Genomic DNA, 11269 nt, shown 5'->3' with positions numbered 1-11269 from the left:
TCCCCTCTTTCCCCCTCTCCGAGTCCTCCCACCTCTCTCTCCTTCTCTCCTCCCTGCATGCATGGCCTTTGTAAGCTACACAGCAATGTTCTCACATCTGAGCTGGTGACTTGGATTCCTGCTCTGTCACTGTCCATCACAAGCTATACCCAGGAGGAGACCACCAAGAGCACAGGACCCCCCCTCACTCCTCCCTTACCACTTGCAGGGCTGAAAACCTATTCTGCACAGGACTGACCCCTAATAAGATCACCCCCTGTCATTCACCTCCATAGAGAGGACACTGGCTGTCTGTAAACTGCCCCCCTTCCTCAGACCCACCATCCCCTCACTCCTTAAGGTGAGGCAAGGACAGCCGCCTGACACCACTCATGTCCCATTCTTCCAAATCTACTTTGCAGAATCAATGATGACAGCCACACAATGGAGTTCAGAGGCAGGATGGAGGAGGATGCTGAGGAATCCCTGATAGCATTTTTTTTTAATCCTTATTTAAATATTCATTCAAGGCAGAGGTCCAAAGAGGTGCGATGGCTATTTTAAGATTCCACTATATCTGGAGCACGTTATGAGATGCGATTGTCTGTCCCTTTAAATTTCTGCTTTCCCACAAGATTACATTTTTTTTCCCCTTGCACCTATTCTGTTGATGTTGCAATTTTTTTTTTTTAATCTGTTCATTCTTGTTTGTTGAATATGCTCCTCGATAGGGTTAGCGGTGCCTCCAACACCTGCTCTACAAGCATTTCCAGCTCCAGTCAGATACTCCTTGGATAAGTCCAGTTGGATAGACCTCGGGTGCACCTTCTCGAAGAAGTCCAGCGTGTAGACCACAGATGCTCCAAGGATTAAGTGACCTCCTAACGGAACATGGATGATTTGCTAATGGGACAGTGATCTGGTCCATCCACGGCAGTACTGCGACCTCCCTGCATGGTCACTGTCTGGTTGGAGGCAGGGGTGGGGGGGCAGCTGAATTGAAGGAACCCCCCTGGCCACCTCAGCTTTCCTTACACAGAAGAAAGGATTTTTGTGACCACAGAGAGAAGGACGATGGGCTGGTTATGATGATGATGTTTGATACTCAGGTGAGCTGCAAAATCTCGGTTCATTAATCTGATTTTGGATATATTTAAATTTTTTTCAATATTTTTGGGCATTAAATACAGTTTATTTACTAATGGTCACTTTTGAAGAATACGGCACACTATTGAGTTAATGCAATATAGTAACGCTTGCCAAAGGATAGATAATTATAGTAGAAATTGGCCCTCATGGATTCAACTACACTACACATTGACTCAACTTACATATATGTTTATTCCTTTCTGTTGGGCAGATGTAAAGACTTATTTTCAGCACTGAAAAGTAAAAACATTTATTGAGAGTCAGGAGCTGGTCACTCATATTTGGCGAACTGCACATAACTTAAGATTTATATTATTTCTATGAACGGTGCCCAGTGATGTCATTACTTATTGTCGCATGTTGATTGTGTCATAAAGACTCTGTTTATATTAAGCCGCCCATACAAGGTGCGATATGCACCCTGTAATGCGACGGGGGATCCCACGGCCGACATATTGCTCGGTCCCCACACATCAGGTGGCCGACCGCCCGATATGCCAGCAAACCGTCTCCCCCCAACCCGTATAGCGCTGCAATGGATCGCACTTCGCAACCCCAGATCAACTGAACCTGCAGTAAGATCGGGAGGTGCGATGTACGACCCCACGGTTGCCCACTATCCGATATCATGCCCATACACGGTACGATATAGTAGCGATATCGTACCAATCCGTCAGATCGGCTGCTTTATCGCACCGTGTATGGGCACCTTTAGGATGTAGATTATACTATAAAAGAGGTCAGCAAAACTTAAGACAAATCGAGTTTCGTTACAGATGTGGCCCTTCCGCCAATGTGTGACATTTTTGCCAATACAACCTCTAGCTTCGGCTTTTGCCGCATCATTCTGTGGAATAGGATCCAGCAGCGCCTTTGTAAATTTCCAGACTGCGAACGTATAGTCTATGAAACGTGCAAAATATCGCAGCTAAAAGGCTGATTAAAAGTTGTATGCAAACCCGATGGTTTGCATAGAACTCCAATGATCGGCGCATGCACAGGATCTGTACTGAGCATGTGCCGATCGGTGTCTGCGATGAACGTCGAAGTGGCAGAGAAGAGGCGGTGAGGACCTGCGTCACAGAAAATGGAGGCTTGTCGGCCACGTTCCGCGCTGAGGCCAGTGTCTGACCCTGCGACGCAGGTTCAGTGGCCCCGGAAGTGTGGCATACACAGCCATCCTGAGTAACCTCAGCGTTACTCAGATGGCCGATGTCCATGTAAGGGATCCAATGGCTGCATGCCCGGACGCAGCAGCGGATCACAGACGCCGACAGGAGGCGTCTGCTTACACAATTTCATGGTAGCTGCTACTGCAAAGTGTACAACTCTATACCAGGCCCTGAATCAAGCCTCGCATTACGCCCTGTCTAAGCACGCAGGCCCAGCAGAGCGCCAGGAGGCGGATCGGCTCGGTCAGGCCTCTAGACATCCAACCTGGCCGCCAGATGTGCAGGTGACGGAGGGGGGTGTGGGAGACTTGCCCACTTTTCTGGGTGGCCGGGAACACCACACAATTTTGGGGTGCCTCCCGGCCATTTTGATAGAGTAGACAGGTATGATACAAGTGCTGTTAATGTACTGTATGTAAATTCTATTTGCATAAACATTGAGTTATGATGTCATCGCTTATAATCAGTGAGTTGTGATGTCATCACATATAATCAGTGAGTTCTGGTTTCATCACTTTATTAGTGTTTATTACTTGTGTATAATAAGGGTTAATAAATCCTGCTCACAATTATAAATATTAGAAGTCACTTTGTGCACAGAGGCCCTGATTCAGAGCCGGACGCCCTGACAGAGCGCTCGCTTTTTTTTTTTTTATGGAGCGGCCTCCATTGCTGTGGGTTGCCACCCACAGCTAATGCGAGCGGCCAGGATGATGGTCATGACCATCGCGACCATCGGGCTTGCGACGAGACCCTTGTGGTAGGATCTCGTGACCGCAAGGCCCAGAGAGCTTTCGGCTCAAACAGAGCCGAAAGCTCTCCCACTGACATAACTTGTGATGTCAGTGGGGCCGCCCCCAAACGGTAGGGGTTCTCATGGGAACGCCTCCGTCTGGGCAGCCACCCCCCCGGCCTTCCCAGCAAAGGGGGCGTGCTGTCACTCAACATCGACAGCACGCCCCCTTTGGTGCGAGACCCGGAGCGATGGATTGCCCGTCGCTATCCGGGTCTCGCGCACGCTCACGACGGAGCCAGCTCTGTCATGCGCATGCGCTCTGGACCACCATCGACCCGGTTGCGAGAAGCTCAGCGCTTGCGACCGGGTCTGAATCAGGCCCGGAACTCCTTGTTGACTTCTAATATCCATATGACTATAGTATGAGGTGCTATATAAAATGTACTGTTCCAGAGGTGTCCCAATCAAACCGCCGGAGCACGTCTTTCACCTTTGCTGGAGCTGGGAAATGTCTGAGAGGGAAAGAGAGGCCTTGTAGATTCATTATATATTGTATATTGAGACATTGGATGCCCAATGCTGTTGGTCTGGATTTAATGATGGCCTGGCGAGTGCACGTCTCACTCCTTACTCGGATATGCCAGGTTGTAGCTTCATTGGCAGAATATAAATGAAATCTCTACAGCGTGTGATTTTGTCTGAGCTCTTCCAAACCCTCGCTGTGCAGACACTGATAATTAGTAGCTTACGAACAGAAGGATTAGCAGGTTTGGTTGCACCGTTACTAGAATAGTTGTGAGGGAGACGTCTACTTATGGGCGACCTGACAAACTTCAGGGGCAACAGAAAAAAAAGAGATTTGCCCCCCAGCACACTGCAGCAAAAACAATACTTAAATTCTACATGATAATAGCGATTCAGAGGTATTAGTTACATACATTTGCAAATATATGAATAAGCGCCAGGCTAATCGTCAAGGCTCCTCTATACTGGCGTCCCTAGCATTAAGGGGTTCACATTCGAGAAGCAAGGCACCCCAAAAAACTTCCAACCAAGGGCCATCCCCAGGGCATCACACGAAAAAGGGAAAAAGGTGATAGTGAAGTATGAAGAAAAGATGTGTAAGTATAAATCAATAAGTGTTTTTGAAATGAGAAAGAATTAAAATGACACAAATAATATACAAACAAATAGAGAAGTGATAAAGGTATTCTATGTGAATTAAGTGGTGATGCCATGAGAAAGGCCCAGACAGAACCTCCCCGGGGGCCCCACTCCCAAACGCTCACCCCAAAATAATTATTGCTACATAATGGTAGCACCCACTCTGGGTCATATAATTACAATTGATGTACTGCATGATAACAGTACATATATAAGCTGAGAGCTAACTTACCTTGGAGGTACCCAAAAAAACCTCCACATGGCACTATAAGCATCAGCACATCCTCCTAATGCTGACTGCCTTCATGCCTCTCCAAACTTGCAAAAAAAAAATGGTAGGTGCCTCCCGGTTGTACCATCTCAGGGGTCATTCAATTCTCGGCTATGTGCTGCCGGATATTGCTACAATGTCCAGCTGTGCTCTTTATAGCGGCTGATCCTGATTGGGTCACAGCTGCGTCCATGTCTGCGTCTGTATACAAATGCCACTACATAGCCCTTCCCTGGTGTACAGCCGGGCGTACAAATGTGCAGGGACTGAGACTCCCACTGCCAGCGTCCGTAGACCCTGAAATAACCGGTCCATTGGTCGTGCCATCGAAACTTGCGCCAGCCCTATGGCAGGCACAGTTTGTCCGCCCGAGTGTGGCATCCTATGTGAGCGCCTGTGTAGGCAACCAATTTCCCCGACACGCCCGCAACACTCCCATAAGACGGACCATCTTCATGAGTGCGCTGAGCCACCCGGAATGCCTTCACCCAACCACTCGGCACACATTGCCGGAAAATTAGCTGGCCACTTATTGTCCCGTAACATACAGGCATTGGGGCTCCATTTATCAATAACATCTCCTAGACGGGTTATGTACGGGATCACAATGCCGAGAGTCAGAATACCGACAGATTTTGGTAAGTACTCTAACCCCTATCCTAACCCACCCCTCCCACAGCCTAAACCTAACCGTCCCCTCCTGCAGCCTAACCCTAACCCCCCTACCACAGCCTAACCCTGATCTTTTCGTTCTCGCAGCCTAACCCTAACCCTCCCCTCCAGCAGCCTAACCCTCCCCTCCAGCAGCCTAACCTTAACCCTTCCCTCCAGCAGCCTAACCTAACTCTTCCCCAGCTTAACCCTCACGCCCCCCCCCACCAGCAGCCTAACCCTCCCCTCCAGCAGCCTAACCTTAACCCTCCCCTCCAGCAGCCTAACCCTAACCCTTTCTTCCCCCAGCCTAACCTAACCCTTCCCCAGCTTAACCCTCACCCCCCCCCGCTGCCTAACCATAACTCTTCCCTCCCGCAGCCTAACCCTAACCCTCCCCCCCGCAGCCTAACCCTAACTGTCCCCTCCCACAGCTTAACATCCTCTCTTGCAGCCTAACCCTCTCCCCCCCGCAGCCTAAGCCTAACTCTCTCCCCCCTGCAGCCTAACCATAACTCCCCCCCAGCCTAACCCTTCCCTCCTGCAGCCTAACCCTAACTGTCCTCTCCCGCAGCTTAACCCTCACCCCCCCCCTGCCTAACCCTAACTCTCCCCTGCCGCAGCCTAACCCTCTCCCTCCCCCCAGCTTAACCCTAACCGTCCCCTCACACAGCCTAACTTTAACCATCCTCACCCGCAGCCTAACTATAACCCTCTCCCCCCCCACAGCCTAACCCTCCTCCCCGGAGCCTAACCCTTACCCTCTCCCCTCCGCAGCCTAACCCTAACTCCCCCCCCCCCCCTCCAGCCTAACCCTAACCATCCCCTCTCGCAGCCCAACTGCGACTGTCTGTATTGTGACCGTCTGCATTCTGACTACATCCCCTCATAAACAGCAGTACTTAACATACTGGGTGGTATGCATGATGATCCCCGCAAAGGACCGCTCTGTCGGTAAGAGCGACCCTATGCAATGGAGGGACTTGTGGGTCTATGACCCAGAAGCCCCTCCGGCGTCCTTCTGCGCATGCAGGGATTGGATCCCTCTATCAGCCCTCTGCGGAGAGAAGCCCATAGGCTCCTATGGGTAACGCTATCAAGAAGATGGCATTACCCACCGCAACTAAGCCCCGCATCACGTTCCGGTGCTTGGGGCATATGAGAAATGCAGCCAAATCCACATTTTTGTAGTTTGACCGCATTTTCCCCCTGGATGCGTCCTGTATTGCACCATACACCTGCGATACAGCGGTACAGCTATCATTTATCAAGACTCACCCATCAAATGCTGTGGTACGAAAAGTCACCATACCCCTGTCCCAATTTATCAGAGATTAAGGATAACATGACGCCTGTTTGCAGATTATCAGGTTTACTTGTAATAATAAATGAGGCCCAAAATATCGAATTATTATTTGTAAGTAGCCAAAAAAAAAACCTTTGAGGGCTGATGAGGAACACACCTTGGGCCAAATGTAACAGGGCGAGAGCTTAGGATATGTGGGCGTTTAGCAGTAACCTCTCACACGTTTTAAAAACCGGCCAACGTAATAGAGTCATACTTACCGATATTCTGGCAGCCCTTTCTGGGGCTACCAGAATGGGGCCGGCGGCCATTTTGAGGGACTTGACTACTCTTGCGGGGTGCCGGGCGCGACACCCGATTTTCGGGAGGCTCCCGTCAGTCCGGGGTGAGTTGGCAAGTATGAATAGAGTCCGAGAATGTTTTTCAGACTCAAAAACTCTCACGACAAACTCTCATCCAGGTGTTTTCCCATTTTGAAAATACAACTCGACCAATGTGAGAGGTTACTGCTAAACTCTCACATTTTCTAAACTCTCACCCTGTTACATTTGGCCCCTGATGTTTGGGAGTTCCTTTTGTGTCAAGTGCATGTTGTCAGGTCAGCAGTAGAGGGCAGTAGGCTCCATGGGGACAAACCCAGATTTATGTCTTTCTCTAGACATCAATTAGGAGTGCATTTTCTCCCTGCTATTAGTTAACGATGAGATCAGCGCCTTCCAGATACATGGACGTTTGCCTGTTCGGTCTCAGGCTGATGTTGTGCTAGTAACAAGTTCTCAGGCACCTGTCAGTGTGATAATTGAAGGATGACTCAGGGGCATTATCCAATCCATCTTCCAGGAATTCCTCAAAATTACACAAAAAGAAATACAAGTGCACAACTCCAAATTAACTGATTATATATAAATAAATCCATTTTTGGAGTAAATAGAGGTTTTTGGCATAATCTTTTCCAAGGTTATGGGTCTACCCACCACATCCGGGTAACATCTGTTGGGTAGGTCCCTAACATACTAGGTTTGAGATGTGTCATCAGCGAAAATGCGGTAAAACCCCCGAAAATGCAGTTTTCGGGGGTTTTACCGCATTCCCCGTATGTATTAAGCATTCTGCTGCTTCGCGTTGCTAGGTAACGCCACCTTCAGGTGGCATTACCCAATAGAAGCCTATGGGCTTCTTAGCACCACGCTCGGGGCTGGGAGGGATCCGAACGGATTCCTCCCATGAGCCCCCGCGGCCTTCTGCGCATGCGCAGAAGGACTTCTGGGTGTTAAACAGGGAAGTCCCTCTGCCCGGCAGCATCGCAAAGGACAGCTCTCATCGAGAGAGCTGTTCTTTGCGATATTCTTGGTACATACCGTGGTAATTAACCGCGGTATGTACGTACGCGAAGTCGGGGGGGATGTACCGCATCGGCGATGTCACCGATGATACATCTCCCCTTAGGGTTCAAATCCAGAGTGCAGGACACCCCCAAACAAGCCCAGCTAAGCCACCCCAAGGCACCACTATAATAAGAAAAGTGAAGAGCAAAGGAAATACTTAAGAGCAGCCGCAGCTGCATATAAGGAATAAAAAAGTGAAATACATATATATATATATATATATATATATATATATATATATAGTTCACTTATATATATATATATATATATATATATATATAAAATGTATCTATATATAATCAGTTAATTTGGAGTTGTGCACTTGTATTTATTTTTGTGTATATATCAATGGTCTCCACAGGTAGTACCTCCAATTATATATATATATATATGTTCAGGGTGTGCAGTCTGAGGCCCATTTTCTATATAATTCCTCAAAATTATAAAGCTGTGTTAAACCTTCTTATAATATGAATTAGGAGTCTGTCGCAGTTCGAGCTGACTAGGCCTCAAGCCTGACTAGGCCTTGCCTGGAACCAAATGAACTACGGACACCCACGCAGCCACTAAAATTGCGGTGTCTTGGCCGGTTACCGGCAGAGTCGCAGTGTTTTACATTACGTCTGCTGTCGTGAGTCGGCTCAAATTTCCGGCATTCCAGGTCGCAGTTCTGATCTTCGCGCAGTTTGGAGTTTAGGTTTTAAATCCGAATTTTGGGGTTGTTGATTGCAAAACTTACATGATTTTAGCTGTTTTTTTCACAATTATTATTATTTTATTTATACCCAGATACAAAAGCAAAACACTTGAGGGTGGTTTGACAAAACGAAAAACAAAACACAAAGATGAATCCAAAACCAAAACACGGGGGTCAGCGTACATCTTTAACGATGATGGCGTCTTAATAACGCGCCAATCGGTATTACAGCGTCTACAGGCGCTGACAGTGAACAGCTAAGTCCTTCCACAGTTGGATTGACATAAACTGCTGTGGGTATAGTAACTAATACACTTTGTTGTGTAGCGTTGTGAGTATTATAACACTCCTGGAATTCAGTGACCTGTTGTATTTGCACGAATGACACAAGCCAGTCGCAGTTCAGTCATTTTGCACCAGGTGGTGCTTTGAGCACTATTTCGAACTATGCTGAGCTGCAGTAACTCTTTCATTGCCGTTGGGTGGTTTACACTTCAGATGTGTCAATGAAACTGTGAATAAACCTTAATCTTTCCAAGCAATGTTCATATATGTGCTCCTGTAACTTTATCTGGGGCTAAAAATATAGAAGCTTTTATCTGTTTCTTGTTGTAATAAACAAAATGTCTGACATCACCACAGCAACGCAATCAGGACATTTAGTGAAGATAATATTTGACTTCTCTATTTTGATTTGGACATTAGGGTAGGATTCAAGTCGGCAGCTCGCCTCGTGCATTTTCTGTTCCCAGCTGCACAGGCTGCGAGCAGAATCAGACTTCTACGGTTAACGTGGCTTCCACACCTAATTGAATTTAGCCCCTATATTTTTATAGCAGCAATACTGTATGTAGGGGTCCCGGGCGCACCTTTCAAAATGAAGGACTTGCCTAACTAAACTTTCTACTCAGATGTCTGGCACATGCTGCACTTCGAGCCCACAAAATCATAGAGGCTTCGTGATGGAGGCCAGAGTGAAAAGGCAAGGCTGGGGTAACTTGCGGAGAGCCTTTACCGCCTGGCGGCTCCACCTTTAGACCGGGGCCCCTGGCAAGTGCCAGTTTGGCCCTGCCTACCAGTATGTTTTTGGAATGTGGGAGAGAATCCATGTAAAAAATTTGGGAGAACAGCATACAAGCCCCATGTAGCTTGTCTCCTGGTTGGGATGAAACCCATGACCTCAGCGCAGTGAGGCTGCAATGCTAACCACTGTGTCACTGTACAATATGTCATACTGAGTGTCAGGGGATTCTCCCAGACTCCCTAAACAGCAGGGGACCCTCCCGGATCTTGTCCATTTCCCTATTGTAGAGGGGGGAGCTTGATGAAGCACCCCCACTTTAGGAATCCTAGCATTTCGCAATGGCGGCAGGGCCATGGTGACTACGCCCCCTGCACTTAATACTCTGAGGATCTCCCTTAGCGGGGGCATCAAAAATTAGTCATTTATACAACCCAGAGAGTTTTTCATTGGGAGAAAACATTAAAATCAGTCGCTCTCTCCTGTCCTGTGCAAGCATCTCAGTATGGGCTTCTAAATCTCCCATTCAATAATCGCTAAGCCATATGGGTACTTGCACCGTTTGTGGGACTCCCAATATTACCCGATTAGAACCATTGGGCCGTGCCTATGTTCTCTGCCCTGGAGGAGAAAATATAGCAGGATATTCAAATTAGGTGTATAGTCATTGCAGCACCTGATTGGACAGAGCATATAGCCGCCCAATCAGGTGCAGTATTCAGCCCACACCTCCTGTTACAGACTGAAGGGGAGATATATTAAATTTTCTAGAGAGTTGACAATTTGCCCATAGCAACCAATCAGCGTCTACCTATCATTTTATAGAATGTACTTGATAAATGTTACTTCAACTTCAAAGCCAGTCGGTTGCTAGGAGCAACGCCTCCATGGTCGACTTCTCCAATCTTCAGAAGGTTTGATACATTACCCCCTTAACCCCTGGAGTGGGTGAATGAACAACCCCTTTAGGTACTTTAATAATGAGACTCCTAGTAATGGAAATTATATTTTTTTTATATACAGTATATATAATCCGTCTTAAATGAATATTCTCATGTTGTTCCTGTAAGAAACAACACAGGAAACAAATGTTGATAATTGGAAATTGAAGGGGTTTATTTTTCACCCCCTGTCCTAATTCCTGATTCCATAGCAGAATGAATGAGAATCTCACGTACTGTAAGTGAAACCCAATCACCCAGCCACCTGTGACAAATGACTCCTAGTTGCATCGTTGATCATTCTGTTGTGACTGTCTCGTAGCTCCTGGACATGTTCTCATTAGTTTTAAGGATAAAGGCTAAACCATTTAAGTGACCAGGTTATTCTGGAAGCGTTACCTGGGCTCAGTGTCAGGCTATGGGAAGAAGACCCCACGATAATACGGTAATTATGACGATTATCAGTAATGATGTTGTGATACGAGAGGCAAACAGATGGATTTTTTCTCCTTGTATCAGGCATACTGGACCGGGTCACGTCCCAGTTATTGTAAACTGTTATCACGCAGATTTTCCCATTTCTTTTCTACCAGAGCATTGCTTCTGTTTAATTTATTATTAAACAGATACTGTATGTTTGCTAACGTCTCATATCTATTGGACATTTATTATATGGGCTCCTTCTTCTGGATATCTGCAGTTGGGGGTTGGGTCCAACTTGCACTTGAGATTGCGCTTATGGATGGAAGGTTTAAATATACAATGAAGGCATGTTATTCACCATGGTAACTAGGGGC

At 47.2% G+C, this 11269-nt stretch overlaps 1 protein-coding gene across 1 annotated transcript in view; it reads left to right on the top strand.

Moving 5' to 3' along the window:
* The first annotated feature begins 703 nt into the window (after window positions 1-703).
* RALGDS (ral guanine nucleotide dissociation stimulator) overlaps window positions 704-11269 on the top strand; it is a 145337-nt gene continuing 134771 nt past the window's right edge. The window contains exon 1 of the mRNA XM_088462551.1: window positions 704-1088. Within this exon, the coding sequence (XP_088318677.1) occupies window positions 1065-1088 (24 nt within the window). The 5' untranslated portion in view covers window positions 704-1064. The remainder of the gene's footprint in view (window positions 1089-11269) is intronic.

Source organism: Taudactylus pleione, unplaced genomic scaffold, assembly GCF_031769625.1.
Source record: "Taudactylus pleione unplaced genomic scaffold, aTauple2 ptg000003l, whole genome shotgun sequence".
In the NCBI taxonomy this organism is placed as follows: Eukaryota; Metazoa; Chordata; class Amphibia; order Anura; family Myobatrachidae; genus Taudactylus; species Taudactylus pleione.
The sequence above is the reverse complement of the archived record's forward strand: the minus strand, read 5'-3'. Positions and strand labels throughout refer to the sequence as shown.